Consider the following 19895-nt stretch of genomic DNA (forward strand, 5'->3'; position numbering starts at 1 on the left):
GGGAATGAACATCTCCACCATGCAAGTTCAAGCTGCATCCTCCACAGCAGCCATGCTGGACCACACCCAGGAGCATTCACCAGTCTGGGTCAGAGACATGTGTGACCCACGTGTCTGTGTGGACCCACGGAAATGTGTATTCTCAGGCCCTGCTGGTGATGGGAGTCGCCTACGCAAGGAATATTGGGATCCTGCGGAGCACTGTCCAAATGGGACGCGAGCTCAAGGCTAACACTTGCCTGTATGGAGTTTTCACCCCTTGTAGTGAGCTAAGATGAAAATGCCCAGGTTTAGTGGGGCATGCCTTTAATACCAACACCCGGGAGGCAGAAGCAGGTGGATCTCTGTGAGTCTGAGGCCAGCCTGGTCTACATAGTGAGTTCTAGGTCAGCCAGAGCTACATAATGAGATCCTGCATCACAAAAAAGAAAGAGAGAGAGAGGGGGAGGGAGGGAGGGAGGGAGGGAGGGAGGGAGGAAGAAAATACGTCACTAGCAGTGCCAGGGTCTCACCTTCCAGAGAATAACAATGACATTCTAACTCCCAAGAGAACATTAAGAAACAAGACAAAATAGAAAACACAAATTTCCAAAATCTATAAGGACGAAAGTTCAATCCCATTAGAAAGTTATGCAAGTGAAACAAGAAAGCTAGACCTTCGAAACTACTTCTGACTTCACAGTTTTCATAACCCAGCATTTCCACTCCTAGGTTCAGAGAACCTGGATTCAAATTCCCAGCACCCACATGGCAGCTCACAACCACAAGTCTGCAAACTCCAATTCTAGGGAATATGACATCCTTTCCAACCTGTGCAAGCAGCTGCAGGCTCATGGTGCATGTACATGCAGCCAAACATTTATACACATAAAATAAAAAATAATACATCTCTTCAAAAAGCATTGCAATTAAGCTTTTCAGCCAATCCAGCATCTAATCAAAGGTGTGAACTACTCAAGCACAGGCCTTAACCAGCAAATCACGAGATCAATTCATCAGAAAGAAGATATTTGAGAACAAAAGAGAAACCAAAATATCCAAGTGAGGCGATAGCTTCTTTTAAAGAAGGTTCTCACTATGTTGTCCAAGCTGGCCTAGAACTTGCAATCTTCCTAACCACCAACTGCTGGAGCTGCATACACCTCCCAGCTTCTGAGAGTATGGCTCTTGGCACCAAGCCCAGGGCTAGATGACAGACTACCAACTGATGGTTATCATATAGAGCAGTTGTTCTCAACCTGTGGGTCGTTACCACTTTGAGGTCAAACAACCATTTATCAGATATCCTGCATATCAGATACTTATGATTCATATCATAAGTAGCAAAATTACAGTTGTGACATAGCGGCAAAGTAATTTTATGGTTGGGAGTCACCACAACATAAGGAACTGTATTAAAAGGTTGCAGCATTAGGAAGGTTGAGAACCATGCTATAGAGGAAAGCTCTTCTGTGTGTTCCCACTGGCTCTTCCCAAATACCCTCCTAGGCATCTAGCTTATGGGGGAGTCTTAGAAAGAAAACTTCCCTTGCCATATATTCAGCATAGGAGTGAATTTAGCAGAGTATGTCAAGCTTTGCTTGCTCACCTTCACAGATGGGAGAGTCGTTACCTAGGAAACAATGAGTATTACCTAGAGCAGAAATTGTGTGCTCTGATAGACAGGAACATTGGGAACGCTGAGCTGCAGCTCCTAAGCCTAGTAACTCTGGGTTTCAATGTCCCTCGCAAGGGTCAAGATGACTCCCGGGAAGCAGGCTGTTTCCTTTGAGCCTTATCCTATGAACTCACAGTGGAAGGATAGTGCTGTGACCAAGTTCCCAACCCAAAGACCAAGAAGAACAGGAAGTCCTGTCTGTGGCCAGACTATCAGTATTCTAAGGCCTTTCGTTAAGATGCATCTTCTTGATGAGCTGGTAAACCAGACTCAAACACAGAACTCAAGTTACCATCATTTTGACAACTAAAAAAGTTTGGCCGAGAGAAAGCAAAAATTCAGGGCCACCCAGCCCTCTTCTAATGCCTTCTGGTACCCCAAATCAGCATGCAATGAAGGTCCTAGGAATGAGGCTTGTCTGGTGGGTAGGAAATACAGTTGCTGAGATTGGGCATAGTGAGACACTAGGTAGCTGTTATGCCCTTCTAAGCCTCACCTGTGAACTCATGAACTCAGAAATGAGTCCTATGAACTCACAGTTAACAGTGAAATCTGTCAGGTAATGCTGGAACCAGGTCCCCAACCAAAAAAAAAAAAAAAAAAAAAAAAAAAAAAAAAAAAAAAAAAACAACCAAAAAACAAAAAAACCCTCCTGTGACTGGACCCTAGTCTGTAATAGCTTAGGATCTGGGGTTGGATTTTTCGTGAACATGTTTAGTTCCCTGTTCCCGAACCTCTTAGATGGAGAGCCTGGCTGGTCCAAGGACTTACTTGATGGGACCAGCAGTACTCACCTGCTCACTTGGAGCCCATGAAATCTATGCCCACTGAAGGTCCCAGAACAGCATTTGCCTTCAGGGCTTACCTGTGGGTACTGAGTGTAGGGACCTGACAGTGTTGCTCCCACTGTGACAGACAGAGACTCGGGGTCCTTCCTGAGAAGAGTGGGAGGGCAGAGAGCCAGCAATGCCAGTGACAGGGGCTGGTCCCTTCTTCTATGTCTTCTCATCAGAAAACCCTAAGGCTGGAGGCCCCTGCCCATGCTGCTTCCAGCTCTCACTCTACAAGATTCTGAATGTGTGTGTCTGTGTGCCCAGGAAGCTCTGGGTTGCATGAGCAGGGAGCCCCACACACCCAAGCCCACTCATCTCCTTGTCTCACCCACCACCTGTGCACCAGGGTTCTGTGTCTGCAGTGTTCAGAGCCGGAGGAGGCTCCTCTAGTTCCCCTCTGAGCACATTGCAGATTTCCTGGACACCACAAACTCAACTCAAAACTGGAGTTAAACACCTTTGACACAAGCTCCATGGAAGGCTTCCATTGTTCAGGCAATCTAAACAATTTCCTTCCCTCCACTGCTTTTTAGGTCTCACCCGAAGGTGGGGCTGGGCAGGTGACTTCTGCAGCCAGAATGTAACTCACCATGGCCAGGATAGGCTCTCCCATCCCTGTCTGCCTAAGAAGGGAGGGGCTGAGATACATGTTCTCCTGTTCTGGGGTCCCTGGAGCTGCTGTCCCAGAGGCTATGCAGGTACTAACAAGCCCTCCAGGACCAGGCTGGTGCTATGAGGAGTGCTCTCTCCTGGAACTACACACCCCAGGGTCTTCTTCCTCAGCACCCAGCCCTGAGCCTCAGAGTAGGAAAGGATTAATTGGAATCCTCCTCTAGGGACAGCAGTCACAAATCATCCCTCACCCCATCAGTGCTCCCAGTCTGCAATGCGTGCCGCCTCAGCTGTGCACAGACAGCTGTGTCCCAAAGACCCTGCCTCTGTGGGAGGAAGATGACTTCACACTGTCACTCAGGATGCTCAGCACAAATTTAGAGTCACATGTCTGTTCTTTCTAGATAGCTTTTAGTCATTAAACATCCATTTTCTTTGGATTTCTATTGTTGTGAAGAGACTCTATGACCATGGCAACTCTTATAAAGGAAAACATTTAATTGGGTCTGGTTTATAGTTCAGAGGTTTAGTCCATTATCATTATACCAGGAAGCATGGTGCCACCCAGGCAGACATGGTGCTGGAGAGGCAGCTGAGAGTTCTATATCTGACTATGCAGGTAGCAGAAAGAGAGAGTAACATTGGGCCTGGCTTTAGCTTATGATACCTCAAAGCCCACTTCCTGTGACATACTTCCTTCAACAAGGCCACACCTACTCCAACAAGGCCATATCTCCAATAATGCCACTCCCTATTAGTTTGTGGGGGTTATTTTCATTCAAACCTCCACACCCATGCTCTCCCCAACTTCTCCCCACTCCTCAGAACCACACTAGCTAGTTGCTCTGCCCTGCTACAGCTGACTGCATGGAGCATCACCACTGCCGCCACCTCCTGTCCATCCTCTGCACCAGACACCAGAACTCTAGGCTCTGGATGGCCAGTACAACCTATCCAGCCTCACCATTGTCGTCACAGTAAAGCTTAAAACTGTCCTTCTTGGGCCAGAGAGATGGCTTAGCTCAGAAGAGGTCTCCCAGAGGAGCCAAGCTTAATCCCAGTACCTGTGTTATAGCTACAGCTCCAGGAATCCGACGTTCTGCCTCCTCCCTCTGTCTGAAATCTGTCCACGGCTCCATTCAGGCTTGATTTGCCCCTTTGTGGATTAATAATATGGTGAAGCTTGGATGTGGTAGTGCATGCCTGTAATCACAGCACTGGGGAGACTGAGGCAGGAGGATTGCTGTGAATTTGAGACAAGTCTGTGCTACAGAGTCAGGCTCTGTCTTGTTGTAGAATGTTAGCTGAGGATGTGTTCCATTTGTTAGGCAGAGGAATATTTGTTTAATGATGCAAAGATTGCTGTATTCTTTTATGTTGCATTTGTTTAACTGTGAAACTGTGTTATTGTGACTGTCCAAAATATCTGATTGGTCCTTTAAAGAGCTGAAAGGCCAATAGCAAGGCAGGAGTAAGGGTAGGTAGGGCTGGAAGCAGAAAGAATAAATAAGAGGCAAAATCTGGGAGGAGAGAAAGGAGCAAGAAAAGGAAAAGGGGGTAAGGACATCATGGGCCAGTTGCCCAGCTACACAGCAAGCCATGGAGTAAGAAGTAAAGAAAAGCACGCAGAATAGAGACAGATAAAAACCCAGAGACAAAGGGTAGACAGGATAATTTAAGTTAAGGAAAGCTGAGCCGGGCGGTGGTGGCGCACGCCTTTAATCCCAGCACTCACGAGGCAGAGGCAGGCGGATCTCTGTGAATTCGAGAACAGCCTGGTCTACAGAGCTAGTTCCAGGACAGGCTCCAAAGCTACAGAGAAACCCTGTCTCGAAAAACAAAAAACAAAACAACAACAACAAAAAAGTTAAGAAAAGCTGGCTACAAACAAGCCAAGCTAAGGCCAGGAATTCACAAGAAAATAAACTTCTGTGTATTTATTTGGGAGTTCAGTGGTGGGCACCCAAAGAGCAAAGAGTAAGAAAAGTAACAAAAAACAAGCAAACAAAAGAACAACCAACTACACTGTTTCAAGAAAATCAACAAAACAAAACCAATAAAGGGTCAGGCAATAGTGGTGCACATCTTTAATCCTAACACTCCAAAGGCAGGCAGATCTCTGAGTCTAAGGCCAGCCTGATCTACATAGTGAGTTCCAGGACAGCCATGGCTACATAGAGAAACCCTGTCTCAAAACAAGCGAACATACAAACAAATCAATTAGAAAGAGAATGCTCGCCCAGCCAGTGCTAACTGTTCACCTGCAGACATTCATGCTGTTTACACCATCTGGACCTCTCCTGATAAGGGGATAGGAGGGATGTACAGGTCCTACAGGAATGGCCATCCAATGTGTCATCCCGCCCCAGAAGATGGCCCATCGATTTTACAGAAGATAGTTGGGCTTTACTTTTCTCTGAATAGCCTTTTTCACTACATAGTATAAGTGCACAACCCATGCCTTTTTTTAGATGGCATTCACACGCGAAAGGTAAGGAATTTTTGTTGACTTCATTTACTTCACCCAGTGCCTCTTGGCATTTGGCAGGTTTATATAAACTGGAACCTGGGTGTAAAACTCATAGAGAGGGACAAAGTGCCCGGAGCCAGATGTTGCCAGTCATGCCTCCAGACATACGTACTAATATGACTCAACCCCTCCAGTGCTCAAGAGTCATTGTAGAAATGCTTTTTCTTAACCGATTATTCTGATAGCTCTAGGACTCTTAGAAAATCACCTGTATTCTCTTCCATTCAGAGACGTGGGTTAACTAGATATCAAAATCAACTGAACCTAGGTTTTTACCAGTCTGATAGGCAATGTTCCTGACCTGATTCCTGAGGCTAAGCTAGGGTCCATTGTGCTTTGGTGAGGAGGTCCCAGTAGCCCAGGAGGGCCAATCTCCTATGGATAAAATGTCCCAATGGTATCAGGCAAGCAGCTACTCCCAGTACACCGTGAAGACCAGGCAGGTGAAAACAGTCTCGTTTCCTGTCTAGGAAGCTGGAAATGTTGTAAGGAATAGCCAAGGGATGAGGCGTCCATGCTGAAAGCAATTCATTGTGTGTACATGATAGACCCAGACATCAGTCCCAAAATGGAGCTCCGAGTTCAGTTAAACAGACTTTTTATATCCCTTTTGCCCTATTATCCCCCCTACACCACATAGCAGTCTTCAGTGACATCTATTTTGATTGACTGAATTGTTTGCTTGATGTCAAACTTCTGCATGAGCAGGAATTTGCCCCAAACACCAGAACTTACCACAAGTCATTTATAGTACAGAGAAATGGGAAGGGGAGGGGCGGCTGGTTTTCACATGAGATGCGGGGCAAAGTCTTGAACCTCAGGGAGCTGGCCAGTCTGGTGCAGATACTTTTGTCTTTCCATGCCTCTTCCACATTTCCACAGCATTTAGACTGAACTCACATGGCTGCCACCTCTGCCCTCACAAAGTGGCCTGAACAGACCTTTGTCAACTTTGTCCTTGTCTCACGTCCTCTTGACTGCTTTGAACTTTACAGACCAGATTTATATGCTTGTCTGAATCATTCAGATCGACTATAGTCTCTCCTGTCTCATAAAGATCACGTCCCACTTTTGGACTCAGCAAAGCCGCGAAAGTCTCAGACCTACCCCCAAGGAACCTGCTGAGTCGCTCTTTCTTAACCATCGCGTGAACACAACCCTATGCAGCCCAGTGAGCTGAGCACCCAACGTCGCCTCTCCCGTGTCCAGTTCCCTCAGTAATGCCTGTACATCCTCGATATTCATAGAGACCTCAGACGGCGATAACCAAGGGTTTTTGTAAGCCAATCCATTAGGAGCTGATTTCCTCATATTCTCATAGTCTCAGATCATGCTGCCTATGTTTTACGGAAGGATACAGAGCTGCTTGGTTTTTCTGTTTCCGCAACACTCTGACTGCTTCTACCCATCTCTATGTCCTGACAAACCAGGATGTGATGTGACTGGCTTTTTCATTCTAGTTTAAAAGTATTCTCCAATTCAAAGAACTCAGGTGCCAGATACTCCCTAACATAATTTCTTTTTTCTTCCTTCCTTCCTTCCTTCCCTTCCCTTCCTTCCTTCCTTCCTTCCTTCCTTCCTTCCTTCCTTCTTTCCTTCCTGTGTTTCTGTCTTTCAATAGACTTACATAACATTATATGGACTGAACAGGTTACATTTAGGAATGTATTTGTATGCGCATTGCACATATATTCATGCAATAACAATTAGTGAAAAAAGGGGCCATGTGTTTGAAAGAGAGCAGGGAGGGATATATGGAAGGGTTGGGAGGGAGGAAAGGGAAGGGAAGGGAATGATGTAATTATACTATCATATTAAATAGAAAAAACGGTTTATTCTGTGTGCATGAGTGTTTTTGTCTGCATGCATGTTTGTACACCGAGTATTGGATCCCCTGGAACTGGAGTTACAGCTGGTTGTGATCTGCATGCAGGTGGTGGGAATTGAACCTAGGTCTTCTGCAAGAGTAGCCAATGCTCTTAACCACTAAGCCATCTCTCCAGTCTCATGTCAGAGTATTGGGCCATTGTTAAGGCTACTATTTGCAAGTTGAATCATGGATTTTCCTTCCTCCCTATTAAAAATTGGACCAGAAGGGCATCTTCTATCACTATGTTCCCTTCTTCACTGTCCATTGTTATTGTCCTCTGTGCGTGTTTTATTTTCAATTTTTAAAAATGTTTGTTTAGTACATGGATGTGCGTATGCACATACAAGTGCACCATATTATATAATAAGTTGTAGTAATGGTCCTGTCCTTCCACCATGTGGATTCTAGGGATTGAATTCAGGTCATCGAGCTTGTCAACAGGCACTTGTATCTGCTGAGCTTTTATCTGTATGATTAATCATACGTTTTCCCTTCTTCTTTCATAAAGGTTGGACCTTCAAGGTAACTTCAATACTCCTACCATGTTCTCTTCCTGCTCACTCTCTGTGATCTTGCCTAAGTTACAAGCTTTTGGATCCCAGGAAGGACTCTGCAGCACAGACAGAACTTGTATTATCTTTGCACATTGACCTCTTACCTAGCTGCAAGAAAATGAAAACCAGGCTGACAAGATGGTTCAGAGGGCTAAGGCACTGGCCACCAACCCTGATGATCTGAGGTCAGTCTCAAGCCCACGTGATGGGAGGAGAGAACTGACTCCCGGAAGTTGTCCTCTGCCATGTGCACACATATGCACACATGTGCACATACACACTCTCACACACATTCATAAGGAGAGAAATAAATATAACTTTAAAAAAGAAATGTAAAACAATACCTCCATTTCACCCCTTCTATCCAATTTATCCAACAAGTTGGAGTCTCGTGTGGAGGACCCCAGCCATGTCCCTCCTTCTTGTAGTTACCCCTTTAAACATGTAAATTTCCACTGAGTGGCCATCCCATCCTCAGCTTTATATTTTAGTACTCAGTGCAGCGGCTATGCAACTACAGCAACAACTGACTGACGTCCTGTTCCATGCATGCTTCTCTCTGGGACTGCAAGGCTCTCTCTGCTCTTTCATCTGTATTGGGGGCATCTCTACATTCATGTGGCAGATTCCACTCGTCAAGGGTGCTTGACACTCCATTTCACACAAGGGAAGACAGGTACCTTGGGATTGCCCTTAAATAGGCACTTCAGACAGTAACAAGCAACTATGCCTCAAGGTTTGAGTAAGCCAGCCCATCGGGACTCATCTCCACTCTCAGACAGCTCAGTCTCGGTTGCATGTTCAGTCACTCATCCCAAGCATGCAGCCACCGCTACAGTAAGGAGATGTACCATCCCATCACGCATGGGCGAGGCAGCCCTATCGGGATGGCATCTGAGGACCCTCCACTTCTCAGAGAACAGTCCCAGCCACAGGACTCAGCGTGTATTGTAGGGTCCATTCAATCACTCTTCAACTCATCCTTGGCTTTGTCCATCTCTATTCAGGCATTAACTATTGTGACATTTCTGGAAAGAAATAAGCGAATGTCATTTGACCCCAGATAAGACACAAGAGCAACATGGAGAAACAATTCCACCCTGGCTCAGCTTAGTGAAACAGAGAGTTTACTGAGATTGTTTACAGGTATAAAGCTATCTAGAAAGAACAGACATGTGAAGGCTGTGGGGCTCTAAATTCGTCCTGAGCATCCTGAGTAACAGTGTGAAGTCATCTTCCTCCCACAGAGGCAGGGTCTTTGGGACACAGCTGTCTGTGCACAGCTGAGGCGGCACGCATTGCAGACTGGGAGCACTGATGGGGTGAGGGATGATTTGTGACTGCTGTCCCTAGAGGAGGATTCCAATTAATCCTTTCCTACTCTGAGGCTCAGGGCTGGGTGCTGAGGAAGAAGACCCTGGGGTGTGTAGTTCCAGGAGAGAGCACTCCTCATAGCACCAGCCTGGTCCTGGAGGGCTTGTTAGTACCTGCATAGCCTCTGGGACAGCAGCTCCAGGGACCCCAGAACAGGAGAACATGTATCTCAGCCCCTCCCTTCTTAGGCAGACAGGGATGGGAGAGCCTATCCTGGCCATGGTGAGTTACATTCTGGCTGCAGAAGTCACCTGCCCAGCCCCACCTTCGGGTGAGACCTAAAAAGCAGTGGAGGGAAGGAAATTGTTTAGATTGCCTGAACAATGGAAGCCTTCCATGGAGCTTGTGTCAAAGGTGTTTAACTCCAGTTTTGAGTTGAGTTTGTGGTGTCCAGGAAATCTGCAATGTGCTCAGAGGGGAACTAGAGGAGCCTCCTCCGGCTCTGAACACTGCAGACACAGAACCCTGGTGCACAGGTGGTGGGTGAGACAAGGAGATGAGTGGGCTTGGGTGTGTGGGGCTCCCTGCTCATGCAACCCAGAGCTTCCTGGGCACACAGACACACACATTCAGAATCTTGTAGAGTGAGAGCTGGAAGCAGCATGGGCAGGGGCCTCCAGCCTTAGGGTTTTCTGATGAGAAGACATAGAAGAAGGGACCAGCCCCTGTCACTGGCATTGCTGGCTCTCTGCCCTCCCACTCTTCTCAGGAAGGACCCCGAGTCTCTGTCTGTCACAGTGGGAGCAACACTGTCAGGTCCCTACACTCAGTACCCACAGGTAAGCCCTGAAGGCAAATGCTGTTCTGGGACCTTCAGTGGGCATAGATTTCATGGGCTCCAAGTGAGCAGGTGAGTACTGCTGGTCCCATCAAGTAAGTCCTTGGACCAGCCAGGCTCTCCATCTAAGAGGTTCGGGAACAGGGAACTAAACATGTTCACGAAAAATCCAACCCCAGATCCTAAGCTATTACAGACTAGGGTCCAGTCACAGGAGGGTTTTTTTGTTTTTTGGTTGTTTTTTTTTTTTTTTTTTTTTTTTTTTTTTTTTTTTTGGTTGGGGACCTGGTTCCAGCATTACCTGACAGATTTCACTGTTAACTGTGAGTTCATAGGACTCATTTCTGAGTTCATGAGTTCACAGGTGAGGCTTAGAAGGGCATAACAGCTACCTAGTGTCTCACTATGCCCAATCTCAGCAACTGTATTTCCTACCCACCAGACAAGCCTCATTCCTAGGACCTTCATTGCATGCTGATTTGGGGTACCAGAAGGCATTAGAAGAGGGCTGGGTGGCCCTGAATTTTTGCTTTCTCTCGGCCAAACTTTTTTAGTTGTCAAAATGATGGTAACTTGAGTTCTGTGTTTGAGTCTGGTTTACCAGCTCATCAAGAAGATGCATCTTAACGAAAGGCCTTAGAATACTGATAGTCTGGCCACAGACAGGACTTCCTGTTCTTCTTGGTCTTTGGGTTGGGAACTTGGTCACAGCACTATCCTTCCACTGTGAGTTCATAGGATAAGGCTCAAAGGAAACAGCCTGCTTCCCGGGAGTCATCTTGACCCTTGCGAGGGACATTGAAACCCAGAGTTACTAGGCTTAGGAGCTGCAGCTCAGCGTTCCCAATGTTCCTGTCTATCAGAGCACACAATTTCTGCTCTAGGTAATACTCATTGTTTCCTAGGTAACGACTCTCCCATCTGTGAAGGTGAGCAAGCAAAGCTTGACATACTCTGCTAAATTCACTCCTATGCTGAATATATGGCAAGGGAAGTTTTCTTTCTAAGACTCCCCCATAAGCTAGATGCCTAGGAGGGTATTTGGGAAGAGCCAGTGGGAACACACAGAAGAGCTTTCCTCTATAGCATGGTTCTCAACCTTCCTAATGCTGCAACCTTTTAATACAGTTCCTTATGTTGTGGTGACTCCCAACCATAAAATTACTTTGCCGCTATGTCACAACTGTAATTTTGCTACTTATGATATGAATCATAAGTATCTGATATGCAGGATATCTGATAAATGGTTGTTTGACCTCAAAGTGGTAACGACCCACAGGTTGAGAACAACTGCTCTATATGATAACCATCAGTTGGTAGTCTGTCATCTAGCCCTGGGCTTGGTGCCAAGAGCCATACTCTCAGAAGCTGGGAGGTGTATGCAGCTCCAGCAGTTGGTGGTTAGGAAGATTGCAAGTTCTAGGCCAGCTTGGACAACATAGTGAGAACCTTCTTTAAAAGAAGCTATCGCCTCACTTGGATATTTTGGTTTCTCTTTTGTTCTCAAATATCTTCTTTCTGATGAATTGATCTCGTGATTTGCTGGTTAAGGCCTGTGCTTGAGTAGTTCACACCTTTGATTAGATGCTGGATTGGCTGAAAAGCTTAATTGCAATGCTTTTTGAAGAGATGTATTATTTTTTATTTTATGTGTATAAATGTTTGGCTGCATGTACATGCACCATGAGCCTGCAGCTGCTTGCACAGGTTGGAAAGGATGTCATATTCCCTAGAATTGGAGTTTGCAGACTTGTGGTTGTGAGCTGCCATGTGGGTGCTGGGAATTTGAATCCAGGTTCTTTGAACCTAGGAGTGGAAATGCTGGGTTATGAAAACTGTGAAGTCAGAAGTAGTTTCGAAGGTCTAGCTTTCTTGTTTCACTTGCATAACTTTCTAATGGGATTGAACTTTCGTCCTTATAGATTTTGGAAATTTGCGTTTTCTATTTTATCTTGTTTCTTAATGTTCTCTTGGGAGTTAGAATGTCATTGTTATTCTCTGGAAGAAGGGACCCAGGCACTGCTAGTGAACTATTTTCTCCTGACCTATTCTTCCTCCCTCCCTCCCTCCCTCCCTTCCTTCCTTCCTTCCTTCCTTCTTTCCTTCCTTCTTTCCTTCCGTCCTTCATTTCCTCCCTCCCCCCTCCTTCCCTCCCCCCTCTGTTTCTTTCTTTCTTTCTTTCTTTCTTTCTTTCTTTCTTTCTTGTGATGCAGGGTCTCATTATGTAGCTCTGGCTGACATAGAACTCACTATTTTTTTTTGTATGTGCACATTCACACTACAGCACCCTTGTGGAGGCCAGAGGACAGCTCGTGGCAGCTGATTCTCTCCTTACACCACGTGGATCCTGGGGGTATCAAACAGGGTCACTAGGCTTGCCTGCAGTAGCCTTTATCATCTGAACCATCACACAAATGTCACCTTTTCTATCAGTCTTTGCCTGCCTTTTCCTCCCCCTTTCTCTACTCTCCTCTGTTCCTCTGGGACAGTGGTTTACTCTATAACCAGGCTGCCTTAAGCTCACCATCCCTCTGTCTCAGAATGCTAGAATTATAGGTGTGATCCTCTACACTCAACCAATGCCTCATTTTTCAAAGTGGGTGGCAGTGGTGGTGGTGACGGCGGTGGTGGTGGAACACTCTTCTTCCCTCCTCTCTTTTCTCCTCTCCCTTTCCTCTCCACATAACTCAGGCTGATATGGAACTCAAGGTCCTTCCCAACTCTCCATCTCACAGCTGCTGGGGTTACCACCAGGCACCAAGACACCATGTCTGATTTTGTTTCTGGAGATTTCTAGTTAGGTTTTTTTTCTTCCTCATAGCATGAATTCCTTGGGCGGGGGGAACTCACTGGAGTTTCTCCTGAGTTGAAATCCTTTTGGTTTTTATTAGCATGTATTAATTGTACAAAGGAAAGGCTTCATTGTATTTCCATACATACACATTTTTCATGCCTTTTATTACTTTTCATGTCCCCCGTCCTGCCTACTCCTTTTCCTCTTTCTCTTCTTTCAGGCTGTGCTTGAACTTGTGGTTCAGACCCATTCTTGCCTCTCCTCCCAGGTCTTGGGATTCCAGGTATATGTCATCACACCTGGCTGTGTCCTTTTAGTTTTATTTGTGTTTTATCAGGAATTAACAAATGACAGTCTGAGAGCAAACTTGTGCCTCCAACTATTTGTGTTAATAAAGTTTTATTGGGCCAGGCACAGTGATGCACACATTTCAATCCCAGCACTTGGTAGACAAAGGCAGGAAGCTCTCCCTGAGTCTAAAGCTGGCTTGGTTTACATAACAGGTTCCAAAGCAGCCAAGGCTACATAGTGAGACCCTGTCTAAAAAAAAATTCCAAAAAATTGACAGGGAGGGCTGTTACACAGAGAAACCCTGTCTCAAAAAGGAAAAAGAAGGAAAGAAAGAGAGAGAGAAAGAAAGAAAGAAAGAAAGAAAAGTAGCTTGCATCTGATCTCAAACAGGCACATTTTTATTGTTTTGCATTCCTTTTGTTTCTTTTACCTGAGTGCTAGTGATGGGAGCTCAGGCCCTCACGCACGCCCAGCAGTGCACTTACCCACCCCACCATCTTCCCAGCTACAGCACATTTTTTAGTTCTTTGAATTAGGTTGAAAAGTTTCTTTCCAAAGTGAAAAATGTCATTTAACTTTCCAAATATTTAAATGGGAAGCCTTAACTCCTATCATCCCGCTTTGCTAGTGGATGTTTTCAAGTGCATAGCTGGTTATGGTTTTGAGCTCCCGTGAGGGCTGCAGGCTTGCAGATGTCCAGAAACACTGCTAGACTGGCTGGAAGGTAGGAAGGGCAGGCCTCTCCTGATCCCCATGACCTCCTTCAGGGACTCAGTGGGGAATGATGGCTCTCTAAGGGAATTCACTCACCACCTGCTTCCACTCCTCACATGGGGAGAAGTGGTACCCAGGGCCTTGAGCTGGCTGAGTAAGTGCTCTAGCTCTTGGCCATATCCCAGCTCTAATGAATATTTTTAATTAGAAAAGTGTGTATGTGTGTGTGTGCGTGAGAGAGAGAGAGAGAGAGAGAGAGAGAGAGAGAGAGAGAGAGAAGAGGGACAGGAGTCAGGTCTCTCCTTCCACCTCACTGAGGGCAGGGTGTCTCTTATTTGTTTGCACTTTGTACTCCAGGATCTCTGGGTCTCTGGGATATTCCCCTATCTCTTCCTTCTGTCTTTCTCTAGGAGTGCTGGGCTTAAACAAAACCATTTTTAAATTGTCCTTAAAAAGCATGTGTGTGCGTGTGTGTGTGCATGTGTGTGTGCATGTGTGTGTGCATGTGTGTGTGCATGTGTGTGTGCATGTGTGTGTGCATGTGTGTGTGCGTGTGTGTGTGCATGTGTGTGTGTGTGCATGTGTGTGTGTGTGTGCATGTGTGTGTGTGCGCGTGTGTGTGCGTGTGTGTGTGTGTGTATGTGTGCTTGGGCTTGTGTGACAAGGCAGGACGGATCAGAGGACAGTCTTCAGTGGTGGATTCTTTCCCTCCTCCACGGCTCAGGACGAAGCTCAGGTGGTCACCCTTGAAGCCCTTGCCTACCGAGCCATCTTGTCAACCTCCAGCCACTTTTCTCTTGGTTGGCCACACTTATCAGTTAGGAAGAGCACTCATAATCCACAGCAGTCTATGGGGAACAAAGAAATTGTTTCAATTTCTACTAAAATCTGAAGGGAAAAAAGAATGTGTAGAGCTGAATATCAAAGATTACTTTAATATTTCTACTAGTAAGTCTTAATTTTTTCTCTTTACAATAGAAGACAAACATGTCTATGGCCCATGATGCTTATGGCCATTGAATGAGAATGGCCACCACAGGAACATTTATTTAAATGCTTGGTCCCCAGTTAGTAGAATTGTTTGGGAGGGAGTAGAAAGTGTGGCCTTGCTGGAGATAGTGTCTCACTAGGAGTGTCTGTCTCTCTCTGCCTGCTGCCTTCAGGGAAGGATGTAAAGCTCTCAGCTTCTGCTCCAGAGTTATGCCTGTCTGCTTTCCACCATGGTCATAGACTAAATCTCTAATACTGTAAGCAAGCCCCAGTTAAATGCCTTCTTTAATAAGAGTTGTAATTATGGTGTCTCTTCACAGCAATAGAACAATGACTAAGACAGAGTGTCCTAGCCTTCTACCTTGTTTGATACAGGGTCTCTCTCTCTCTCTCTCTCTCTCTCTCTCTCTCTCTCTCTCTCTGGAAGCAGAAACTGAAGCCCAAATCATGGAGGAATGTTAATCACTGCCTTACTCCTCCTGACTTGTTTTGCTTGCTTTTTTTTTCTTTATTGATTTTTATTGAGCTCTCACATTTTTCTCTGCTCCCCTCCCTGTCTTTCCCTTTCCCCTCTCCCAAGGTCCCCATGGTCCCAATTTACTCAGGAGGTCTTGTCTTTTTCTACTTCCCATGTAGATTAGATCTATGTATGTCTCACTTAGGGTCCTCATTGTGAAGTAGGGTTTCCTTCTTTTCTTTTCTTTTCTTTCTTTCTTTCTTTCTTTTTTTTTTTTTGGCTTTTTGAGGCAGGGTTTCATTGTAGTTTTAGAGCCTGTCCCGGAACTAGCTCTTGTAGACCAGGTTGGACTCAAATTCATGTAGTGAGGAGCGGCGGGCTCCATCCCGCCATCTGGCTAGCTTTACCCGGAATAATTATACAGAAACTATATTCTTTTAAACACTGCTTGGCCCATTAGTTTTAACCTCTTATTGGCTAGCTCTTGCATATTGATCTAACCCATTTTTAATATTCTGTGTAGGACCACGAGCTGGCTTACCAGGAAAGATCTTAACCTGCATCTGTCTGGAGTGGGAGAATCATGGTGACTGCTTGACTCAGCTTCTTTCTCCCTGCATTCTGTTCTGTTTACTCTGCCTACCTAATTTTCTGTCCTATTAAAGGGTCAAGGCAATCTCTTTCTTTAACCAATGAAATTAACACAAAACAGAAGACTCTCCCCCATCATTTCCCCTTTTTCTGTTTAAACAAAAAAGAAAGGCTTTAACTTTAACATAGTAAAATTACATATAGCAAAACAGTTATCAAGCAAGAATTACAGTTACAATATTTATATGTATTTTATCCTTTATCATAACTAAGGAAAACTATAACTATCTATCCATTCTTTAACTCTATCAAAGACTCCAGAGGATATAATATTACCTAAGCAAACAACTTCCAAAACTCTAGAAATGACAGAGACATCTCACTGCCTGGACAGTCACCCAAAGTTCTTTTGTACCGTGTCGGGGCATCCATCTTCAGCCTACAAGCCCATAGTATCCAGCAGACATTTCCATGAAGCAGGAAATTCCAAAGACAGTTCAGTCACTTTCTGCTGTGTCCTGTAGAATGTCTTGCAGTCTCTTTTATGAATCAGGAACCCCAAAAGACCATCTCACCTTTAGGCAAATTCAGCAGTCTTCTCTCTGTGGGTTTCTTGTGTCCAGTTTATGCAACAGTATAGGCAAGAGCAGTTTCTTGCCAAAATGGCTATCAAACTCAATAAGGTGCCTCTTCGATGCCCATCTTCTTCTTGAAGTAGATTGGTGCTGCCAGGAGCAGACGTGTCTCACTGTCATGAAAAGCCCTAAATTATTAAAACATTTAAATGCTATATTCTGTAGCCATTGAAAGATATGAAGAATGCCTATCTGAAATATATCTATGCATATCTAGAAAATCTAACTAACATGACTAGAAACTTGACTATTATTGATGATTATCCATTAGCAACCTATATTTCCTAATTATACATTACATTTTTATTTATTTATTTATTTATTTATTTATTTATTTATTTATTTGATTTTTCGAGACAGGGTTTCTCCGTAGCTTTTGGTTCCTGTCCTGGAACTACATTACATTTTTTTTTTTTTGGTTTTTCGAGACAGGGTTTCTCTGTGGTTTTGGAGCCTCTCCTGGAACTAGCTCTTGTAGACCAGGCTGGTCTCGAACTCACAGAGATCCGCCTGCCTCTGCCTCCCAAGTGCTGGGATTAAAGGCGTGCGCCACCACCGCCCGGCTACATTTTTAAATGAACTACAAAATCACAATACCTTAATCAAGATCAGAAATACATATAACAAAATTGACCTTAAAATCCATACCAATGCAAATTGGTACTTTTATCATATCCCCCTTTAAATGTAAAAGAACATTTATAAACAATATTTGGGAACATGGGCACAGAAGACTCTCCCCTATCAAATTCACAGAGATTCGACTGCCTTTGCCTCCCAAGTGCTGGGATTAAAGGCATGTGCCACCACTGTCCAGAGAGACAGGGTTTCTTTTTGATGCTTTTAGAGTAGGCTAGCTGGCCCTCAAGCTTTTGGGGATTCTCCTGTCTTTACGTCGCTACTACTGGAGTTCTGGGATTACAACTGTACTCTTGCTCTGGACTGCAAGTGGGTTCTGGGGATTCAAAGGCAGGTCCCCGCAAATGCACAGCAAGCCTTTGACCCACTGAGCCATTTCCTCAGCCATGTCCTCCATAGTATGTCATTTATTGGCTGTCTGCTTTCCCCGAGTTACTTCTATTTTCACAGACTGTTGGTCTTTGGGTCCTCATCTAGGGTCTCTTTCTCGATTTAAATGAAACCACAAAGGGACTTACTGTCTTCTTCCTCCATCTAAAGATCTTTGCTTTGTGTCTAAGGTATGACCACCGTGAATGTTCCCAATCTGGTCTGCTCTTGGATCAAGGCTGAGTTTGGCCTGGTTAGTACTTGGATGGGAGACCTGGGAATACCTGGTGCTGTAGGCTTAACAAAACAAAACAAAACACAGCAAACAAAAAGCACTTTCCTTGTGAATACTTAAAAAAGGATTTATTTTTATGTGTGGGTGCGCAGTTGTGTGAATGTATGCAATGTATGTGTGGGTATACATATAGACCAGAGAGCGTGCTGGATCCCCTGGAGTTGGAGTTATAGGCCTAAGCATCCAGTCTTATCCTTTGGAAAAGCAGGAAGTCTTCTTAACCATTGAGCTCTCTCTCCAGACCCTGCTTCGTAAATCCTCTTCCTCCTCTCCTCCTCCTCTTCTTATTTTTACTGAGACAGGATTTCTCTCTGGAGTCCTAGCTGTCCGGGAACTCACTCTGTAGTCCAGCTTGGCCTTGAACTCAGAGAGCCATTTGCCTCCCAAGTGCTGGGATTAAAGGGATGCACCTCCGCCATCTGGCTAATTCTTCTTACATGTTGAGACATCTGGCTGACTGGGTAATAACTGATCATTTCTGAGTCCCTCTGTCCTGTCTGCACATCAGTGATGATTCTCCTTCCCCCACCTGAGGCCTAGCCAAGCCTCATGACCTGCATTGTCCCAGTGATCCTATCTCCTCCCAGGCTCCTGAGAAGCAGCGGGACAATGGGACCCGGTTGGTGACAGAGTTTGTGCTGGTGGGATTCTCCAACCTCCCAGAACTGAGGCCCACTCTCTTCCCCTTGTTCCTCCTCACCTACCTGGTCACGCTCATTGGCAACGCCACCATCATCACCATCATCCAGGTGGACCGCACCCTCCACACTCCCATGTATCGCTTCCTGGCTGTGCTCTCCCTCTCTGAGACCTGTTACACACTGGTCACCATCCCCAATATGCTGGCCCATCTGCTGATGGAGAGTCAGGCCATCTCCATCGCGGGCTGTCGGGCCCAGATGTTCTTCTTCCTGGGCTTGGGATGCATCAACTGTTTCCTTCTCACACTGATGGGTTACGACAGGTACGTGGCCATCTGTCATCCCTTGCGCTACTCTGTGATCATGAGGCCCACCGTTTGCTTATGCCTGGGAGCCTTGATTTTCTGCTCTGGTTTCTCGGTGGCCATGGTTGAAACCTGCATGATCTTCTCCTCGCCTTTCTGCGGCACGGGCCGCGTGGAACACTTCTTCTGTGACATCGCGCCTGTGCTGAAGCTCAGCTGTGCAGAGAGCACGCACAAGGCACTCGGCATCTTCTTTCTGAGCATCCTCGTGGTGCTGTTCTCTTTCCTCCTCATCCTCCTCTCCTACGCCTTCATCGTGGCAGCCATCGTGAGGATCCCTTCTGCCGCTGGCCGACGCAAAGCCTTCTCCACCTGCGCCGCCCACCTTACGGTGGTCATCGTGCATTTTGGCTGTGCCTCCATCATCTACCTGCGGCCAGACTCTGGGGCCAACCCCTCCCAGGACCGCCTGGTGGCGGTGTTCTACACGGTGGTGACTCCATTGCTGAACCCTGTGGTCTATACCCTGAGGAACAAGGAGGTGAGGGTGGCCCTGAGAAAGAGCCTGGCGCGGGGCTTTGGAGTACTTAAATAAGAACTTGTATTCGAGCATAAACCTCTCTAATAATTAATACAAGTATATTAAAAAAAAAAGACCTTGCTTTGCAATATTCACATTATCCTATGCTTTCGTGAACACGTTTCCCTTGAACTCTATTTCCAGGAAAACAGGAGGCAATCCTCTGCCAGGTGAAGTAACCCTTGTTGTCAATCAGTGCTTGAGATAATCTAACCACAATAAAGGATGCTTTTCCTTTTTCCTGGTTTCTTTGACTTGACGTGGTACAATGTGGTCCGCAGTGCCTAGTGCTCACCAGTGGAGGGCGCCAAGGCTGGGCAGAGAGCAGTTTTTTCTTCTCTTTAAAGTTTGAAAAATTAAATCTGTAGTTTCTTAATTTTTTTCAT

At 45.6% G+C, this 19895-nt stretch overlaps 1 protein-coding gene across 1 annotated transcript; it reads left to right on the forward strand.

The window, feature by feature from the left end:
* Nucleotides 1-4: 4 nt before the first annotated feature.
* LOC121432326 (olfactory receptor 10T2-like) lies at nucleotides 5-19524 on the forward strand. Its single transcript, XM_041630176.1, has 5 exons — nucleotides 5-88; nucleotides 147-241; nucleotides 10140-10209; nucleotides 13223-13285; nucleotides 18571-19524. The coding sequence occupies exons 1-5, from the start codon at nucleotides 5-7 to the stop codon at nucleotides 19522-19524; spliced, it is 1266 nt and encodes a 421-aa protein (XP_041486110.1).
* The last annotated feature ends 371 nt before the right edge of the window (nucleotides 19525-19895 follow it).

The sequence above is a fragment of the Microtus oregoni genome, unplaced genomic scaffold (genome assembly GCF_018167655.1).
Source record: "Microtus oregoni isolate MIOR12 unplaced genomic scaffold, Mior012 000034F_ref0000314, whole genome shotgun sequence".
Classification (NCBI taxonomy): Eukaryota; Metazoa; Chordata; class Mammalia; order Rodentia; family Cricetidae; genus Microtus; species Microtus oregoni.